The 21,260-nt window shown below is 52.3% G+C and overlaps 2 protein-coding genes across 3 annotated transcripts in view; both read right to left on the bottom strand.

Annotated features, from left to right (window-relative positions):
- The window catches only part of NPAS1 (neuronal PAS domain protein 1), a 28,994-nt gene extending 28,091 nt beyond the window's left edge, over positions 1-903 (bottom strand). For both annotated transcript variants that reach the window (XM_030807861.1, XM_030807859.1), the window contains exon 1: positions 648-903. In XM_030807861.1, the coding sequence (XP_030663721.1) occupies positions 648-652 (5 nt within the window). In that variant the 5' untranslated portion in view covers positions 653-903. The remainder of the gene's footprint in view (positions 1-647) is intronic.
- Positions 904-16,065: 15,162 nt separating this feature from the next.
- The window catches only part of ARHGAP35 (Rho GTPase activating protein 35), a 147,016-nt gene continuing 141,821 nt past the window's right edge, over positions 16,066-21,260 (bottom strand). Inside the window, exon 7 of the mRNA XM_030807864.1 lies at positions 16,066-20,774. Coding sequence (XP_030663724.1) covers positions 20,417-20,774 — 358 coding nt within the window. The 3' untranslated portion in view covers positions 16,066-20,416. The remainder of the gene's footprint in view (positions 20,775-21,260) is intronic.

Here is a 21,260-nt window from a genome sequence, read left to right on the forward strand (position 1 = left end):
AAAAAGAAAAAAAGAATAAGTTTTGTAGAGAGAGAGTCTTGCTATGTTGCCCAGGCTGGTCTTGAACTCCTGGCTTCAAGCAGTCCTCCTGCCTCAGTCCTCCTGCCTCAGCCTCCCAATGTGCTGGGATTATAGCGTGAGCCAGGTCCCCCAGCCTGGCCTGTATTTATTTATGATTGCACATACACATGGATTTTTTTTTTTTTTTTGAGATGGAGTCTCGCTTTCTCACCCAGGCTGGAGTGCAGTGGCAGGATCTCGGCTCACTGCAACCTCCACTTCCCAGGTTCAAGCGATTCTCCTGCCTCAGCCTCCTGAGTAGCTGGGATTACAGGTGCGTGCCACCACGCCTGGCTAATTTTTGTATTTTTAGTAGAGATGGGGTTTCACCATGTTGGTCAGGCTGGTCTCAAACTCTTGACCTCGTTGTGACCTGCCCGCCTCAGCCTCCCAAAGTGCTGGGATTACAGGTGTGAGCCACCACAGCTGGCCTACACATGGATTTTGTGAGGTTAAGAGTCTAATTGGTGGTGTTGAAACCTCAGCTCTGCCATTTACTGCTGTGTGACTCTGGGCAAGTAACTCCACCTCTCTGGGCCTTCGTTTTCTCCCTTGTAGAATGGGGATATTTTAATTCTAGTACCCACCTCATAGCATCATAGTGAAGATAAAATAAGTTTATTTTAGAAGGTCTCAATGTGACCTCAGAACTGGTCCCTGAGAACCTCTTTGGTGTGCTGGGTCAAATTTTCATACCGAGACATTTTCTGCCTTTTTCACTTCATTCTGTTGTCTGGTGGAGATTTCCAGATGCTGTGTGATGTGTGATATCACAACAGACCAAATGCAGAAGCAGCTGTGAGGTCCAGCCATCTTCTTCTTACTGTCTTTCTTTTTCTTTCTTTCTTTCTTTCTTTCTTTCTTTCTTTCTTTCTTTCTTTCTTTCTTTCTTTCTTTCTTCTTTCTCTCTCTCTCTTTTTCTTTCTTTCTCTCTCTCTTTCTTTCTTCTTTCTTTCTCTCTCTTTCCTTTCTCTTTCTTTCTTCTTTCTTTTTCTTTCTTTCTTGTCTTTCTCTCTTTCTTTCTTTTTCTTTTCTTTCTTTTTCTTTCTTTTTTTTTTTTTGAAGTCTTGCTATGTTGCCCAGGCTTGTCTTGAACTCTTGGCCTGAAACAATCTTCCCACCTCAGCCTCCCAAAGTGCTGGGATCACAGGCGTAAGCGCAGTACGCAGCCCAAGGTCCAGCCATCTTCTATTAAGCTGGACATTAAAGAGATTTGCAAAAATGTAAAAGAATGCCACTCCCTTCACTAACCTTTTTTTTAAAATTGGAAAACACATTTTTCATAAAATATTTATGTTGGCCTGTAATGGGCTTATAATTATTATTTTAATTTTAATTTTATTTTATTTTATTTTATTTTTCGAGACAGAGTCTCACTCTGTTGCCCAGGCTGGAGTGCAGTGGCGCGATCTCGGCTCACTGCAACATCTGCCTCCAGGGTTCAAGTGATTCTCCTGCCTCAGCCTCTCGAGCAGTTGAGATTACAAGCATGCACCACCATGCCCGGCTAATTTTTGTATTTTTAGTAGAGATGGGGTTTCACCATGTTGGCCAGGCTGGCGTCAAACTCCTGAACTCAAGTAATCTGCCCACCATAGCCTCCCAAAGTGCTGGGATTACAGGCGTGAGCCACTGCACCCAGCCTAATTTTTACATTTTAATTTTTTTTTTTTTTTGAGACAGGGTCTTGATCTGCTGGCTAGGTTGATCTCAGACTCCTGGGCTCAAATGATCCTGTGGCTTCAATCTCCTGAACAGCTGAGATTAGAGGTGGGAGAGCCTCCTCCTCTTAAGAGGAAACTCAGCCGGGCGCCGTGGCTCACGGCTGTAATCCCAGCACTTTGGAAGGCCGAGGCGGGGAGATCACGAGGTCAAGAGATCGAAACCATCCTGGCGAACATGGTGAAACCCCGTCTCTACTAAAAATACAAAAATTAGCTGGGTGTTGTGGTGGGCACCTGTAGTCCCAGCTACTCGGGAGGCTGAGGCAGGAGAATTGCTTGAACCCAGGAGGCGGAGGTTGCAGTGAGCTGAGATCGTGCCATTGCACTCCAGCCTGGGCGACAGGGCAAGACTCTGTCTCAAAAAAAAAAAAGAAAGGAAACTCAAGAGGCTCATCTGCAAATTCTTGCTCCACCCCCGGGAAGCTGGGCAGCCTCCTTCATCTCTCTGTGCCTCACTATCCTTATCTGTAAAACAGGAGACTCTAACACTATTTTCCATATAAATAAACAGCTGCTCCCATGTCCATGCAAACCTCAAAAATAGAATATTAGTGAAAGAAAGAAGTACGAGAATAATGAACTATAGAATGAGCCCATTCTGGCTGGGTGCGGTGGCTCATGCCTGTAATCCCAGCACTTTGGGAGGCTGAGGTGGGCAGATCACTTGAGGTCAGGAGTTGGAGACCAGCCTGGCCAACATGGTGAAACCCTGTCTCTACTAAAAATAAAAAAAAAAAATTAGCCAAACATGGTGGCTTACGCCTGTAATCTCAGCTACTTGGGAGGCTAAGACAGGAGAATCACTTGAACTGGGAGGCAGAGATCGCAGTGAGCAGAGATCGTGCCACTGCACTCCAGCCTGGGCAACAGGGCAAGGCTCTGTCTCAAGAAAAAAAAAAAAAAAAAAAAAGAATGAGCCCGTTCTATAAGGTCTGAATGTAGGCACGATAAATGATGTATTACTTAGGGATGTGATCCTGGGTGGTTAAAGAATAATGAGGCCGGATGCGGTGGCTCGTGCCCATAATTCCAACACTCTGGGAGGCCAAAGCGGGAGGATCGCTTGAGGCCAGGAGGTTGAGACCAGCCTGGGCAACATAGGGAGATCGTGTCTTTACAAAATAATTTTTAAAAATTAGTGGGCTGGTGTAGTGCTGAATGTCTGAGGTCCCAGCTACTCCGGAGGCTGAGGCGGAAGGATCCTCTGAGCCTGGGAGGTTGAGGCTGCAATGAGCCATGATCATGCCATTGCACTCCAGCCTGGGTGACGGAGCGAGACCCTGTCTCAAACAAAACAAAACCAAAACAAACAAACAAACAACAACAACAACAACAAAAAACAGGCCGGGCATGGTGGCATGTCATGCCTTGTAATCCCAGCACTTTGGGGGACCAAGTCGGGTGGATCACTTGAAGTCAGGAGTTCAAGACCAGCCTGGCCAATATGGTGAAACCCCATCTCTACTAAAAATTCAAGAAAAGGCCAGGTGGGGTGGCTCATGCCTGTAATCCCAGCACTTTGGGAGGCTGAGGTGAGTGGATCACTTGAGGTCGGGAGTTGAAGACCAGCCTAACCAACATGGAGAAACCCCGTCTTTACTAAAAAGACAAAATTAGCCAGGCGTGGTGGCTCATGCCTGTAATTCCAGCTACTTGGGAAGCTGAGGAAGGAGAATCACTTGAACCCAGGAGGAGGAGGTTGCAGTGAGCCGAGATCACGCCATTGCACTCCAGCTTGGGCAGCAAGAGCGAAACTCTGTCTAAAAAAAAAGAGCCAGGTATGGTGGTGGGCACCTGTAATCCCAGCTACTCAAGAGGCTGAGGCAGGAGAATCACTTGAATCTGGGAGTCGGAGATGGCAGTGAGACAATATCGCTCCACTGCACTCCAGCCTGGATGACAGAGTGAGACTCCATCTAAAAAAAAAAAAAAAAAAAAAGAAGAATGAAAGAAAGAGAATGAGTAACGTGAGATTTAGAAGAGTGGTTGAATCTAGGGCAAGAGAAAGGGGACACAGTGGGTGGGGCCAGGGGGCTGTAGCCTAGGTCTTAATGCTGATGGGGGATTCTTGGCCATTTCATTATTTTCTCAGGCAGATGTGTTTTGTGCATTCTCTTTTTTGTATCGTGTAGTCCATGATTTAAACAAATAGGGAATGCAGCCTGGGCAACATGGCGAGACCCTGTCTCTACAAAAAAATTAAAGAATTAGCCAGGCACAGTGGTACTGCTTGTAATTGTAGCTACTTTGGAGGCTGAGCTGGGAGGATTGCTTGAGCCCGGGAGGTCAAGGCTTCAGTGAGCTGAGATCACAGCACTGCACGCCAGCATGGGTGACAGAGTGAGATCCTGTCTCAAAAAAATAAAAATTAGCAGGCGAGGTGGCTCACACCAGTAATCCCAACACTTTGGGAGGCTGAGGCAGGCAGATCATGAGGTCAGGAGATTGAGACTACCCTGGCTAACACGGTGAAACCCCGTCTCTACTAAAAATACTTAGCCGGGTGTGGTGGTGGGCACCTGTAATGCTAGCTACTCAGGAAGCTGAGCCAAGAGAATCGCTTGAACCCAGGAGGCACAGGTTGCAGTGAGCCAAGATTGCGCCATTGCACTCCAGCCTGGGTGACAGAGCGAGACTCCATCTCCAAAAAATAGAATAAAATAAAAATAAAAATTAGGCCGGGCATGGTGGCTCACGCCTGTAATCCCAGCATTTTGGGAGGCCGAGGCGGGCGGATCACTTGAGGTCAGGAGTTCGAGACCAGCCTGGCCAACATGGAGAGACCCCATCTCTACTAAAAACACAAAAAATTAGCTGGGCGTGGTGGTGGGCACCTGTAGTCCCAGCTACTCGGGAGGCTGAGGCAGGTGAATCGCTTGAACCCAGGAGGCGCTGCAGTGAGCTGAGATTCCGCCACTGCACTCCAGCCTGGGCCACAGAGCGAGACTCCGTCTCAAAAAAAAGAGGGGCATGTGGAGGCGAAGGTAAGACCAGGGTTCGGGGTAACATCTCTATAAGCCAAGGGACGCCAAAGCTGCATAGCACACCCCCAGAAGCCATGGGAGAGGCCTGAGACTGATTCTTTTTTTTTTTTTTTTTTTTTTTTTTGAGATGGAGTCTCGCTCTGTCGCCCAGGCTGGAGTGCAATGGCACGATCTTGGCTCACTGCAACCTCCACCTCCCGGATTCAAACGATTCTCCTGCCTCAGCCTCCTGAGTAGCTGGGATTACAGGCAAGCACCACCATGCCCGACTAATTTTTGTATTTTTAGTAGAGACGGGTTTTCACCATGTTCGTCAAGCTGGTCTCAAACTCCTGACCTCATGATCCGTCTGCCTTGGCCTCCCAAATTTCTGGGATTACAGACTGACTGATTCTCTTTCACAGCCTTAGAAATGACCAGCCCTGGCTGGGCACAATGGCTCAAGCCTGTAATCCCAGCAGTTTGGGAGGCCAAGGTGGGTGGATCACTTGAGGTCAAGAATTCAAGACCAGCCTCGCCAATATTGGGAAACACTGTCTCTCCTAAAAATACAAAAATTAGCCAGGCATGGTGGCTCACACCTGTAATCTTAGCTACTTGGGAGGCTGAGGCAGGAGAATTGCTTGAACCTGGGAGGCGGAGGTTGTAGTGAGCCGAGACTGCATCACTGCACTTCAGCCCGGGCAGCAGAGTGAGACTCCATCTCAAATTAAAAAAAAAAAAAGCAACCAGCCCTGCTGACACCCTGATTGATCTCAGACTCCCAGCCTCTGGCAACTGCAAGAGAAGACATTTCTGTTGTTTCAAGCTGCCCAGTTTGCGGTCCTTGGTTTTGGCAGTCCCAGCAAACTAATACCGGGGAATGGAGAGTGACTGCTAATGGCTGCAGGCTTGCTTTTTGGGTGATGAAAATGTTCTAAAATTGACTGTGGTGATGGTTGCACAAGTCTGTGAATATGCTAAAAACCCCTGAACATGCTAAAAACCACTGACTCTGCTAAACACAACTTTAAACGCGTAAAATGTATGGCGTGGGAACAATCTCAATAGAGTGCTTATTAACAGATAAATAATAGGAAAACAAGCCCCAAGGCATTCCTCGTGGAGTTGCTGTCAGCATTCACTGAATTCATTCAACAAATATTTATCGGCCAGGTATGGTGGCTCACACCTGTAATTCCAGAACTTTGGGAGGCTGAGGTGGGTGGATCACCTGAGGTCGGGAGTTTGAGACCAGCTTGACCAACATGGAGAAACCCCATCTATACTAAAAATACAAAATTAGCCGGGTATGGTGGCGCATGCCTGTAATCCCAGGTACTTGGGAGGCTGCGGCGGGAGAATCGCTTGAACCCAGAAGGCAGAGGTTGCAGTGAGCCTGAGCTGAGATGATGCCATTGCACTCCAGTCTGGGGCAACAAGAGTGAAACTCCGTCTAAAACAAAACAAGGCCGGGCACGGTGGCTCACGCTTGTAATCCCAGCACTTTGGGAGGCCGAGGCGGGCGGATCACGAGGTCAGGAGATCGAGACCACGGTGAAACCCCGTCTCTACTAAAAATACAAAAAATTAGCCGGGCGTGGTGGCGGGCGCCTGTAGTCCCAGCTACTCGGAGAGGCTGAGGCAGGAGAATGGCGTGAACCCGGGAGGCAGAGCTTGCAGTGAGCCGAGATCGCGCCACTGCACTCCAGCCTGGGCGACAGAGCGAGACTCCGTCTCAAAAAAAACAAAACAAAACAAAACAAAAAAGCCAAAAACCAGTCTGGCCAGCATGGCAAAACCCCATCTCTACTAAAAATACAAAAATTAGCTGGACATGGTGCCGCACATTTGTAATCCCAGCTACTTGGGAGGCTGAGGTAGAAGAATTGCTTGAACCCCAGAGCCAGACTCTGTCTCAAAAAAAAAAAAAAAAAAAAAAAGGTCGGGCATGGTGGCTCATGCCTGTAATCCCAGCACTTTGGGAGGCCGAGGTGGGTGGATCATTTGAGGTCAGAAGTTCAAGACCAGCCTGGCCAATATGGCAAAACCCTATCTCTACTAAAAATACAAAAATTAGCTGGGCAAGGTGCTGCATCTTTGTAATCCCAACTACTTGGGAGGCTGAGGCAGGAGAATTGCTTGAACTCAGGAGGTGGAAGCTGCAGTGAGCTGAGATCGCACCAGTGTACTCCAGCCTGGGTGACAAAGTGAGACTCTGTCTCAAAAACAAACAAACAAACAAAAAAACCGAAAACCAAAAACCAAAACAAACAAAATAACCAAGCAAATATTATTTATTGAGCATCTACTATGTGCCAGGCTAGCAGACATCACAGACCTCCTGGGGCTGACGTGCATGCGTGTAGCATGCTTGGTACTGTGTCAGGTGTATCACAAGCCATAAATACATTTTAGCATTTATCACTGAGTGGGGTGGGGCTGGTCCATCCTTCTCTCTTGAGGTGGCAGAATGGGAATTCTGGAAATCTTGGCACTCCCCACCCAGTCTCTGTTCTCTGAAGGCACTACTTATTCACTCATCAAACATATAATGGAAAGAAAAGGGAAGGCTAGGCACTGTGGCTCATGCTTGTAATTTCAGTGCTTTGGGAAGCTGAGGCAGGAGAAATGCCTGATCCCAGGAATTCAAGACCAGCCTGCTCAACATAGCAAGACCCCATCTCTCTCTCTTTCTGTCTCTCTCTCTCTCTCGTTTTTTTGAGATGGAGTCTTGCTCTGTTGCCCAGGCTGGACTGCAGTGGTATGATCTTGGTTCTCTGTAACCTCCGCCTCCCAGGTTCAAGTGATTCTCCTGCCTCTGCCTGCCGAGTAGCTGGGATTACAGGCATACACCATCATACCTGGCTAATTTTTGTATTTTTTGTAGAGACGGGGTTTCGCCATGTTGGCTGGTCTTGAACTCCTGACCGCAAGTGATCCACCTGCCCGGCCTCCCAAAGTGCTGGGATTACAGGTGTGAGCCACCACGCCCGGCCACAAGACCCGGTCTCTACGATTTTTTTTTTTTTTTTTTTTTGAGATGGAGCCTCACTCTGTTGCCCAGGCTGGAATGCAATGGTGAGATCTCGGCTCACTGCAACCTCCACCTCCCAGGTTCAAGCAATTCTCCTGCCTCAGCATCCCAAGTAGCTGGGATTACAGGCGTGTGCCACCACGCCCGGCTAATTTTTGTATTTTTAGTAGAGACAGGGTTTCACCATGTTGGTCAGGCTGGTCTCAAGCTCCTGACCTTGTGATCTGCCTGCCTCAGCCTCCCAAAGTGCTGAGATTACAGGCATGAGCCACTGTGCCCAGCCTACAATATTTATTTATTTATTTATTTATTTATTTATTTATTTTTTGAGGCAGAGTCTCACTCTGTCGCCCAGGCTGGAGTGCAGTGGCGTGATCTCGGCTAACTGCAAGCTCCGCCTCCCGGGTTGACGCCATTCTCCTGCCTCAGCCTCCCGAGTAGCTGGGACTATGGGCACCCGCCACCACGCCCGGCTAATTTTTTGTATTTTTAGTAGAGATGGGTTTTCACCGTGTTAGCCAGGATGGTCTCGATCTCCTGACCTTGTGATCCACCCGCCTCGGCCTCCCAAAGTGCTGGGATTACAGGGTGAGCCACTGTGCCGGCCTCTTTTTTTTTTTTTTTTTAAAGAAATTAGCTGGTTGTAGTGGTGTGCACCTGCAGCCCCAGCTACTTAGGAAGCTGAGGTGGAAGGATCGCTTGAGCCCAGGAGTCTGAGGTTGCAGTGGGTTGTGATTGCAACATTGCACTCCAACCTGGGTGACAGAGCAAGATCCTATCTCTAAAAATGAAAGAAAGAAAGTGAGAGAAAGAAAGGAAGAGAGAGACGGAGGGAGACAGAGAGTTAGGAAGGGAAGGAGGGGAGTAGAGAGAGAGAGAGAAAGAGAGAGAGAAAAAAAGAAGAAGCCCGGCATGGTGGCTCACGCCTGTAATCCCAGCACTTTGGGAGGCTGAGGCAGGCGGATCACGAGGTCAGGAAATCGAGACCATCCTGGCTAACACAGTGAAACTCCGTCTCTATTAAAAATACAAAAAAATTAGCCAGGCGTGTGCCTGTAGTCCCAGCTACTCGGGAGGCTGAGGCAGAATGGCGTGAACCCAGGAGGCGGAGCTTGCAGTGAGCTGAGATCGCGCTACTGCAGTCCAGCCTGGGCAACAGAGCGAGACTCTGTCTCAAAAAAAAAAAAAAAAGGAAGAAAAGGGCTGGGTGAGGTGGCGCACGCCTGTAGTCTGAACACTTTGGAGGCCAAGGAGGGAGGATTACTTGAGCCCAGGAGATCGAGACCAACCTGGGCAGCATGGTGAAACCCTGTCTCTACAAAAAAATACAAAAATTAGCTGGGTGTGGTGATGCGCCCCTGTAGTCCCAGCTACTTGTGAGGCTGAGGCAGGATGATCCCTTGATCCCAGGAGATTGAGACTGCAGTGAGCTGTGATTCTGCCACTGAACTTCAGCCCTGGGCGACAGAGCAACACTCTGTCTCAAAAACAAAAAACAAGCCGGGTGCAGTGGCTCACGCCTGTAATCCCAGCACTTTGGGAGGCTGAGGCGGGTGGATCACTTGAGGTCAGGAGTTCAAGACCAGCCTGGTCAACATGGTGAAACCCCGTCTCTACAAAAAAAGTACAGAAATTAGCCAGGCATGGTGGCGGGTGCCTGTAATCCCAGCTACTCAGGAGGCTGAGGCAGGAGGATCGCTTGAACCCGGGAGGTAGAGGTTGCAGTGAGCCAAGATCACACCACTGCACTCCACCCTGGGTGACAGAGCAAGACTCAGTCTCAAAAAAAAGAAAACTGATGGTGAAAAGTGATTAAAACAAGGCCTGCTATGTTGTAAGGGTCCAATGATTGTTAGCCTTTATTAATTTAATATTACTTGTATTCTTTTTTATTCTTTTTTTTTCTATGCAGGGTCTCACTCTTTCACCGAGGCTGGAGTGCAGTGATGTGATCACGGCTCACTGCAGCCTCCACCTCCCGGACTCAGGTGATCCTCCCATGTCAGCCTCCTAAGTAGCTGGGACCACAGGTTTGCGCCACCACTCCGGATGAACTTTTTGTATGTTTCGTAGAGATGGGGTCTTGCTCTGTCTCCCAGACTGTAGTGCGTAGCCCAATCGTCGCTCACTGTAGACTCGAACTCCTGGCCTCGAGCAATCCTCCCACCTCAGACTCCCAAAGCACTAGGATTACAGGTGTGAGCCTCCGTGCCCTGCCAGTACTGTTTTGCTAACATTTATGTTAACTGCATGCTCTTCAGGCCCACCTGGGAGGCAGGTTGGCCATGAGCTTGCATGTCCTGAATCCCTACTTTCTTCCCTTCCTCTCAGCTCCTGCAAATCGGACCCAGTCTTGTCTCCCCAATGCCCTCAGGACATTGGTTTCTCACCTGGCCCTGCAAGGCCCTGAGTGGCCTGTGACTGAATGGTGGAATAAATGGGTGGATGGATGCAGTGACAGAAACAGTAGCTTATTGCCCTGCTTCTCGGCCAGCTCCTGGGACACTTCGCTTCCAGCCCCATTTCTCAGAACCCGCCTCCTCCTCAGTCCCTGCTGCTTCTTCTAATCTGGCCTTCTTCCTAAAAAGCCGCCATCCGGGCTGTCTACTCTTCCCGGGATGGCCATGGCCGGGCAGGGCGGCGCTCTGCTGACCCCTGGTGGCCGCACGGAGTAACACAGCGCATTCTCCACCAGGGCAGTTGGCCTGGAGCCCGGGAGCGAGTGCTGGGTGCTGGCTGCGGCTTGGGGAGCACAGCTCCTGCCCTCGTAGGTTTCACAGGAAAGTGGGGAAGACAGCGGATAATCAGATACTCACACTGTCGTATGCGGCAACCCTGGCGTCATCTGCACCTTCTCTCTCCCTCAGTCTCAAGCCATCTTCAACAAATTCTGTCTCTTTGACCTTCAAGATACCTGGAATTCCCTGTTCTTTCCACTATCACCGTCCTTCTCTGGTCTAATCCGCCACCGTTTCACTCCTGGACTATCGCAGTCACCTCCTTGCTGGACTCCCAGAATCCAGGCTCAGTCTTAACTGATTTCTCCTTTAGCCTCAGGCTCCAATGTGACTCACTTGACACTCTTACTGATTCGTCTTTTTTTTTTTTTTTTTTTGAGACGGAGTTTCGCTCTTATTGCCCGGGCTGGAGTGCAATGGTGCCATTTCGGCTCACCTCCGCCTCCTGGGTTCCAGCGATTCTCCTGCCCCAGTCTCCCAAGTAGCTGGGATTACAGGCATGTGTCACCACACCCAGCTAATTTTGTATTATTAGTAGAGATGGGGTTTCTTCATGTTGGTCAGGCTGGTCTCGAACTCCCGACCTCAGGCAATCCACTCGCCTCGGCCTCCCAAAGTGCTAGGATTATAGACATGAGCCACCACGCCTGGCCCAAAAGACTTTTATTTATTTATTTTGAGATGGGGTCTCACTCTGTCACCCATGCTGGAGTGCAGTGGCACAATCTTGGCTCAATGCAGCCTCAACCTCCTGCGATCCTCCCACGTCGACCTCCTGAGTAGCTGGGACTACAGGCACGTGCTGCCATGCCCAGCTAATTTTTTTTTTTTTTTCGAGAGGGAGTTTCCCTCTTGTTGCTGAGGCTGGAGTGCAATGGCACAATCTTGGCTCATTGCAACCTCCGCCTCCTGGGTTCAAGCGATTCTTCTGCCTCAGCTTCCCGAGTAGCTGGGATTACAGGCATGTACCACCATGCCTGGCTAATTTTGTATTTTTAGTAGAGACAGGGTTTCTCCATATTGGTCAGGCTGGTCTTGAACTGACCTCAGGTGATCCACCCGCATTGGCCTCCCAAAGTTCTGGGATTACAGGTGTGAGCTGCTGTGCCTGGCCTTTTTTTTTTTTTTTGAGATGGAGTCTTGCTCTGTCGCCCAGGCTGGAGTGCAGTGGCGTGATCTTGGCTCACTGCAGCCTCCACCTCTCAGGTTCAAGCGATTCTCCTGCCTCAGCCTCCTGAGTAGCTGGAACGACAGGCAAGGCATGCGCCACCATGTCCAGCTAATTTTTCTATTTTAAGTTGAGACGGGGTTTTGCCATGTTGGCCAGGCTGCTCTCGAACTCCTGAAGTCAGGTGATCCACCCGCCTCAGCCTCCCAAAAATGCTTGGATTACAGGTGTAAGCCACCTCGCCTGGCCTGCTCAGCTAATTTTTAAAGAATTTTTTTTGTAGAGTCGGGGTCTCACTCTATTGCCCAGGCTGGTCTCAGACTGCTGGGCTCAAGTGATCCTGCCATCTGGAACTCCAAAGTGCTGGGATTACAGGCATGAGCCACTGCACCCAACCAAGACAATTTTTTTTTTTGAGACAGAGTCTTGCTCTGTCATCAGTCTGGAATGTAGTGGTGTGATCTCGCCTCACTGCAACCTCCGCCTCCCGGGTTCAAGTAATTCTCCTGCCTCAGCCTCCTGAGTAGCTGGGACTACAGGCACACACCACTATGCCCAGCTAATTTTTGTATTTTTAATACAGACAGGGTTTCACCATGTTGGCCAGGATGGTCTTGATCTCTTGACCTCGTGATCCGCCTGCCTCGGCTTCCCAAGGTTCTGGGATTACAGGCGTGAGCCACCACGTGTGGCTTTTTTTTTTTTTTTTTTTTTTTTTTTTAGAGCAGTTTTAGGCTCATAGCAACTTTGCTTTTTGAAAACATTGTGCTGAAATATTTTTATGTTGATGACTGAAGTCTCTTTTGTGTTCCGTTAAGTTTTGCAACCAAGGCAAATGCTCCCAACAACTGAATCCTCGTTAACTCCTCGGTCCCGCCTGAATAATGGCCACATTCATTTGTTTACTGCGTTCCTTCCACTAGGATGTCAGCTCTGGGCAGGGATTTGTTTAATGGCTGTGTGCCCCAGCCTGAATGAATAACACATCGATAAAAGTACTTTTTTTTTCTTTTTTTTAGACAGGGTCTCTGGCTCTGTTGCCCAGGCTGGAGTGCAGTCGTACGATCTTGGCTCACTTCAACCTTGAACTTCTTGAGTTCAAGCGATCCTCCCACTTCAGCCTCCCGAGTCGCTGGGATTACAGGCATGCGCCACCACGCCTGGCTAATTTTGTGTTTTTAGAGGAGATGGGGTTTCTTCATGTTGCTCAGGCTGGTCTCGAACTCCCAACCTCAGGTGATCCGCCCGCCTCGGCCTCTCAAAGTGCTGAGATTACAGGCGTGAGCCACTGCACCCGGCCCCAAGCTGCTAATTAAAAAAAAAAATGTTTTGTAGAGACAAGGTCTCACTTTGTTGAACAGGCTGTTCTTGAATTCCTGGGCTCAGGTGATGCTCCTCTCTTGGCCTTCCACAGCACTATGATTACAAGTATGAGCCACCGTGCTCAGCTCAGAAAGTACTCTGAAAGAACTTATTTTTTTCCTTTGAAAGCAAAGAGAGTCTACGGCCATACACCCTGAACCCACCCGATCTCATCTGAAAGCAAAGAGACCCATCTTGGCTGGGGGAGTCAGGGAGGGCTTTCCCTGTGGAGGAGTCTGAGGAGCTGAAATCTGAAAGACAAGGAGAAAGTTAGCAAGGTGGGATGGCCTCAAGGGAGGACAGTCTTGGAGGAGGAGGGGACAATACTGCAAAAGGCCCAAGGTGGGCAGGCCCCAGGGGAGTTGGAGTGTCTGGACCAGAGTGCAAGGAAAGGCTCCTGGGAGGTGGGCGGGGTGGGGGGTGGGACCCTGTGGAAGAGTTCAGGCTTCCTCTAAGGGCATTGGAGATCCCTGGAGGATGTTACCGGAGGAGAGGCATGGCTAGATGTGAGATCTGATCTGCCCTCATGGAGATGGGAGTGGGTGAGCATGGAGGGCAGATGTCTTGGTGAGATCAGACAGGGCTGGGGTGCAGGGAGCAGGAAGGGGAGTGTGCTGGAAGGCAAAATGGAACTGGGAGGTGTACTTGGTTGACTGGAAGGGAGAGAGACACCCCAAGGAGGCCCCCAGGGTCTCTCTCTGGCTTGAGGGGGGATCCTGGGGAATGGACCTGTTTGGAGAAGGGGTCAGGAGTTTGGCTGTGGATGTGTCACAGTGGAGTCCCCAAGTAGAGTGTCATAGACAGGTGGATATGGTGTTTTGCTTAGAGCGGAGGTCTAGGCTGGAGTCACGTGGGAGAGGTTGGTTTACAGATGGGGCAAGTCAAGGGCAAGGTTGAGACCACTGCGTTCGAAAAACCGAATGAAGGCTTATCACACATAAGGCATCTTGTTGGGCCTCCTGGGGTGGCCTATCTGGGAGCCACAAAGCTGCCCCCCAAAGCTCTCAACTTGGGTGCTGGTGGCTGAGAGGCTCACGTTTAGAAAGCACACAAGGCTTGAAGATCAAGAGCCAGAGAAGGCTGAGCACAGGGGCTCACGCCTGCCCTCCCAGTGCTTTGGGAGGCTGAGGCGGAAGGATTGCTTGAACCCGGGAGGTGGAAGCTGCAGTGAGCCGAGGTCACGCCACTGCACTCCAGCCTGGGCAACAGAGCGAGACTCTGTCTCAAAAACAAAACAAAACAAAACAAACAAAAAAAAAACAAAGGAGAAACCCTGGAGTGCTCACGGGGAGTGACATAAAGCCCCAGCAGGCAAATCCCAGCTGCAGGGTGAATCCATGAGTAGAGAGGGTCAGTGACGTTTCTGGAGAAAGACTGGCTTTGAACAGGGTAGGATCTGATGGGCAGGCTAGAGGTTTGAGGAAGGGTGGATGGAAGGAATTTCAGGCAGAGGGAAGTGCTCAAAGCAAAGATCTGGAAGCAGAAAGCAGCCAGCTGCACTCAAAGAATGAGACTAGGCCAGGCGAGGTGACTCACGCCTCTAATCCCAGCACTTTGGGAGGCTGAGGTGGGTGGATAACCTGAGGCCAGGAGTTCGAGACCAGCCTGGCCAACATGGAGAAATCGCATCTCTGCTAAAAATATAAGATTAGCCAGGTGTGGTGGTGCATGCCTGTAATCCCAGCTACTCGGGAGGCTGAGGCAGGAAAATCCCTTGAACCGGGGAGGCAGAGGTTGTAGTGAGCCTAGATGGAGCTACTGCACTCCAGCCTGGGCAACAAGAGCAAAACTCCGTCAAAAAAAAAAAAAGACTAATTTTGACTGATGTTGGGGAGTTGGGTTAGAGGAGTGGGAGAGAAGAGCAGGATGGATCCAGAGCGTGGGGTTCTGCATGGATGCCAAGGAGCCTGGGCTATGGTCAGTAGGCATCTCCGTTTGTTTGCCTGCCTGGCTGAGGCCGTGGCAAACAGACGTCATCTCTGGTGCCAGCCCCTATTGATTGGCAGTGGCTGCCTGGAGAGGGGTGTGGCAGAGTGTGGTGATCAGCTAGCCATGTCTGCTATGGGCACAGGCAGGGAAGGATGCATCTTGTATGCTGAATAGTTCACTCTTCTGCCATGAATATTGAGGGCAGGGAGGCCATTCAGTGTGTGGGGGTGTCTATCAGAGTCTAGTGAGCTTGAATTCAGGTCTAGGCTAGAATGGAGGCAGAGGGAACAGCAGAGTCATGCTCAAGTGACACTTGGGATCTTAGAAGCAGTCAGGGGTAAGGAGGGGGCCAAGGATAGAGCAAACTTGAGCCTGGGAGACTGGAAAAAGGGAGATATTCTTAACAAGAGTTTTTTAGGGGGTGAGCAGAGAGGAGGTGTTTTTGGTGGCAAGGCTTCTTTGGGAAGCAGCCCACCTCCGTCCCTGGAGGTGCTGTCCTGGATGACGGTGGTGACAGTGGCTAACTCTGGCATAAAGCCTGGGTCTCTGACCCCAGGGCCAGCACCAGGGAGTGAGTGTGACCTTTGGCTCTCCCCCCTCAGAACTTCAGCCCTGACCCCTCCCTTGAGAAGGGTCTGAGGTCGGCCACCTCCGGGCCACAAGCCTGCTCATGACCCTGCCCCTGGAACTCCCCAGGCACTTCCACCCCCACCCAGGAAGTGAACCCAGGCATCTTGACTCCCGGTGCCACCTGCGTGGCCTCAGGCCGGAGGGGAGTGGGAAGGAAGGTCAGGGGCGGCGCCTCTGGCATCCCCTCCCCACGCCTGCCTGCAGTTCCTGCGGCCATGGGGGGTTTGTGGGAGGCACTTTAGGTGATGCTGAGAAACCACAGGAATGACGCGGCCTCCTGGGAAGCTGCGCTGGAGAGGAAAGCAGGTGAGAGCCGGGAGGGGGAGCTCCTGTTGGCCAAGACCTCTCCTGTGGGAGCCTCCTGCTTCCCACCCCCGGGCGCCTAAGCCTGCGAAACCCTGGTGTGTGCTGCACTGGCCCAGCAAGGAGGAGGCCCCCCTTCACTTCTCTCAGGTTTGGTTTTTTACAAGATTGATTTATTAACTATGATACAGATCACATAAGGCCTTTTCAGTTTTTTACACCATTCCCATTGAGACAAGTACAATACTTTGTAGCAAATACATGATTTTAAAAAACAAAACCAAACAAAAACACCTCAGTCAGAGATGCCTCAGCCTTCATTGAGGGCTGACCATGCACTAATCAGGTTGGAGCCTCAAAAAACCCACGATGTGTTTTTAAAAAAAAGTCTGGAAATTAAGCAAACATTCCTAACACCAGCTAGAGGATGTTCCGGTTAAAGCCCCTAAAATACAAAGAAATAATTGTTATACTTTCTTTACATACAGGTCTTCACTTTTGCTGCAAAACAGAATTTTGGGCACACAGCCAGACTACTAACACATTTCAATACCATTAATATGTTTTGTTTTTCTCAGAAACTCAAAATATTTGTTAATTCAACATATATAAAGATCATTTAACATGTGAAAATACAAGTACCAGAAAAATAAGCTGGCAGCAGCACTATTCCAAATTTTCAAACAAGTTTTATTTCCATACAATTCTGACATTTCCGTTTTTTTTTTTTTTTTCTTAAATGTACACAGGGAACATGATTCTTTTTATGCAAACAATAACTTAGGCCCTGTCGTGACTACAATGAAGTGTAGCATCGCTGCCGGCTCCGCCACGGGAGGGCTGGGGGAGGCCAGCCCAGGTCAGCAGTGGCCGAGGTGACCAACCCCTCCTGCTCTGTCCCCCGCGCTCCACGCATTGGCCACGCTGCACCGACCGCACCGCAGCCGCGCCCCCACCGGACCCCCGACAGAAACTGCCCCCTTCCTGGGCCACTTTCTGACCTGGACACAGACGACGTGCTCCGAGGGAGGGAGCCCACCCCCGTTACACCTCAGAGCCACGGAGCCGGGGCCCGCTCCCTGCCGCAGCTTCCCCGGATCCCTGTGCTGCCCTCGGGAAAGCAGCGACTCAACCAGACCCAGCACCCCGCGCGGCAGGGGCCCTCCTGGCCACCGCACCCTACTTTTTCTAGCCGGCGCCCTCAAAGCAGTGGCTTCTCATAGGAAAGGACGGGAGGGGAGCACAGCTGAGGTGACTCTTGATGACAAGTTGCTGCAGCTGGCCTGCTGTGAAGTTGTGTGTGTGTGTGTGTGTGTGTGTGTGTGTGTGTGTCCAGAATGCCTGGTGGCCTGCGGGGGTCTTTACCAAGGGGATGCTGGCTTGACCCAGGCCTCCTTTCCCTAAGAGCAGCAGGAGCTGACTGAGGCATAGGGTTGCCCCCATCCCCTTCTGGCCAGCGAGCTGCTCCTATGATGTCACCCTCTGTCCACCGTGACAAAGACAGATACATCCTGCAGAAGAATCTGGGTCGCAGCAGGTGCCCCGCCTCCAGCAGGAAGCAAAACCAAGGCGGTGGAGGCAGGAGAGCAAGGAGACAGACGCCCCGAAGCTCTCTCCCTCTTCCTCCCCAAACGCTAGGCAACGGGAAAGACGGGGATAATGCAGAGTAAATGTGTGCCGTGACACCCAGTGTGCAACACAAGCCAAGAATTCTAAGTGGATTCACGAGCCACGCCACTCAGCCTCGGGTCTTCCCTCCTCAGCCACCAGAGCCAGGATCAGTCTCTGGCTTTGCACCAAAGGCTGCTGTCCCCTCACATGGTGTCTGCGCTCTTGCTGGGCAGGGGTGGCTGCCCCACGTCCCCATTCTGGACAAGCCAACGCCCTCCCGCCCAGTGCTGAGAGCTGCATGCAGGTCCCATGAGCACCCTCTGTGCACACACCTTCCAGAACTTAGAGCCCCGATGAAAGCGGGGGTGGGGGCAGCACGGTCCCAACAATCCCCAGGGACACTCCTCTGTGGCTCCCACGCAAGTGCCCATTCGGGCTGCACGTTGCCCTGACCGGACGCTGAAGCCCGGCCTGCCACGACTGGCCGTGCCCCTCAAATGACCAAGATGTCCTCTAGTCCCTCAGCCCAGAGAGCAGACGAGAGGCTGAAGTTAGCGGGGGAAACAAGAGGAACCCTGCGGCTTCCTGTGCATGGGGGCTCCCTTTGGACATGAGCTGCCACAGTCCCTGCCTGCCCACCTTGGCTGACGGGGCGCTGCGCTGGGAGTGCCCCAGGCCTAGTTTCTGGTACTTCTGTGAGGGGAGGGGTAGAAAGCCCAGGTGCTCCTCCTCACCGCCCCCTCCACACTCCTGGGGAAGTTACTGGCCGCGCATACATCTGTGGCATCAGGGGCCAGGTGGCTTGGGACGTGGCTTTTGTGCTCACACAAAAGAGGTGGCAGTGTTAGCTCAAGCAGTGAGGGGGACTGGACTGCTTTTGCCTGTGTTCACACAGGGACGGCCCAGGCCACCACCATGCTTTCCCTCCACCCCCAATTCCGTGAGGAGCTAACCAGGTGAGCATAATCGAAAAGGGGGCGGGGTCAGTAAATGGGGCCGTTTCCTCATCTGCTGGGGCCCAGGGCTGGGGGAGTTTGGGAACGTTTCTGCCAACCTCAGCTAAAACGAAACACAGATGTCACCTTCCAGCCAATCCTGGGCCTACAGGGCCAGGCACAGCTCCACCAGAAGAGACAAAAATTCATCATCCAACATTCACAGAAAACACGCCTGAACCCTGGGTTCGTACTCCGATTTGTGTTCCTCAAGAGGCGGAGGGAGCTTGGGAGCCGAAGGGCCACTCCCGTCTCCAACCACTGCAGGCGGGCACGGGCAGGGCAGCTGCAGACGCCCGGGAGAGGTGTCCATCAGGCCCCCTGGAATATACCACAGATCCTATTTCTTAAAGTGCAACAAGCCCCAAGGGCTCTCTGGTGTGGGGCCCTCTGCACCCCGCTAGCTCTTGCCTGGGGGGTGCCTAGTGTCAGGCTTCCTGGCCGCAGAGGCCACAGCCCAGCCGTGCAAGTTTGCGGTGCTGGGGGCAGAGGTGGGCAGGAGAAGAGCTTCTCCTGGGGCAGTGGGAAGGCTGGGCTAGGGTGGTGGTGGATGATAGGCAGGCATGGTGCCTCTGGGCCAGCGAAGACCAGGAAGGATGCCCCTTCCAGGGCACCAGCAGACCGCCATTCCTTCAAAGTGCCCCACCCCGCCCACATCCCCATGAACACTCCTGCTGGTGGCCTCCATGGCTGGGATGAAACGATTCCACTTTAACACCCAACACACCAACCCCAACCCCAAGTGCACCTGGCACCTTCCAACTGCCCCCAACCCCCCAAGCGCCCACACACACTCACACACGTGCACACACACACCCACCCCACGCACATGCTCAAGTAGTGTTTCTATCGTAATGGACTGTGTTCTGGGGCAGCCCAGATTCCGGCCTGCACTGCCATCTCCCCGGCTGTCCCCACCAAGGGCTCGAACTCTCTTCTTGGGAAAACGGGGGATCTGGCGACTAGACCTAAGTGGGTGAGTGGGACCCCAGCAGGCTCTCAGGCCACAGCTCCAGGCATCCTGATTTTGCTGCCACAAAGACGAGGGTCAGCTCCACCTGTGTGCCTCCCTCCCTCCTGGCAGAGGCGGGTGCAGAGTGGAATCTTGAGGTCTGTAGTTTTCTTTCTGTGGTTTCTTCCTTTTTAATTATTGGAAGCATTTTCCATTTTTTCTCCTAGTGTTCCTTTGTTTGCCAGGGAACATTTTGGGAAGCCTGTGGAGTGGGATGGTGGGGATGAAGCGAGGAGTCCCGCACTTTCTTGCTCCAGGCACAAAGCTATCCTCCGTTGTTCTCATCTGCAGGGCCAGCGCCCTCAGCAGGTACCTAGTGGTGGCAGAGCCGTGGCCTACACGTTCCCAAGGAGGCTGCCAGCCGGGCTGTACCCTTACCTTGGGGGTGTGTGCAGATGGAAGGTGGGAAGAGACAGACCAACGGGAAGTGTTCTCTTCGGGGGTTGCCAGCCCGGCCCTGAATCTCAGAGCATCCTCCTCCCCGGCAAAGGCCAGGGCACTGTCCCGACCATGGGCTCTGTACAAGCAGAGGGAGGCACCCGGAGGCTGGTGTGCACAGCCAGGAGGGGTGGTGGTCCAGGGAACAGAGGGAGGGCACTGGGGCCGCTGCCTGCCTAGTTCAGTCCTCAAATGGGTCCAAGTCAAATGACAGGGCCCCATGGCTGCTGCCTGCAGCCAGCTCAGGTCTGCAGCACCGGGCCCAGGGTACCTGGCAGCCCGGCCGATGGTACCATTGGCTGGTGCTCCCACTGAGGTCTTGAGAAGGTGATGGGGAGAGCCACTTGCCCCTGCCTCTGTCCCCAGTGGACTTGGTTTTGTTCAAGGCCAAATGCCACTCCATCAGAGAGAGGACCGGTTCTCCGGTCGCCCCAGGTCTTGGTGGCTCACAGCGTGTGTTCGGCTTGAAGCTGGGAGGGAAGCAGTGGCTGCATTGGGGATTGGGGGGTGGGTGGAGGCGACTGTGGGGGCGATGGCTGACTTGTGACAGGCGTGGAAGTGAGGAAGGGGACGGTGGAAGCCACGGCGGAGGGGGAGCTGGGCCTGGCGCCGGGGGGCTCGGTGATGGGCCGATTGTAGAAGAAGAAGGGGCACTGTTGGATGAAGAGTTCAATGATTGTCTGGTAGGTGCGCGTGGCTGTGAGGGCGTCCATAGTGCTGAAATCGGGTCTCATCAAGGTGGGCCAGAAGCAGATGGAGAGGTTCTCACTAGTCATGAGATTCACCTTGTTGTTGTGGCTGACCCTGCGGGCGACACCAAACTCAATGGTCAGAACTGTGCAGGGCCCCACTTGGCCCTGAGCACTCATGGTCTTCAGCACCCAGGCTGAGCCCCGCCTGCACACCCTCAGGTGGAGCAGAAAAGGCCATGCGCAGCTCTCTGTACCCTGCCCTGCCTGGGAGGCTGCACCCTCAGTGTCCTCGCCCCTCCAGCCCAGTGCCTCCACATGGCCAACCTCGGAAAGGCTGCCTGGAGCCCCGCAAACCCCTGGGGGTGGATGGACCACCTCAGGGACTCACTCTGCAGCCAGCCAAAGCAGTGGCGGTGCTCCAGCTGTGACGAGGGAGGGAGGCTGAGTGTCCTAAGCCAGAGCGCCATCAGATGCCACTCGGCCAGCAGACCTCCTCCACACACATGGAAGTTCAGGGAACAGCCACACGGCCTCCCGCCTGCAGCTGTGCTCCATGCTGGAGGCTGGCTGTCTCCTGCAGCACACCTCTCGAGGTGCG

This window comes from Nomascus leucogenys, unplaced genomic scaffold, assembly GCF_006542625.1.
Source record: "Nomascus leucogenys isolate Asia unplaced genomic scaffold, Asia_NLE_v1 Super-Scaffold_241, whole genome shotgun sequence".
Taxonomy (NCBI): domain Eukaryota; kingdom Metazoa; phylum Chordata; class Mammalia; order Primates; family Hylobatidae; genus Nomascus; species Nomascus leucogenys.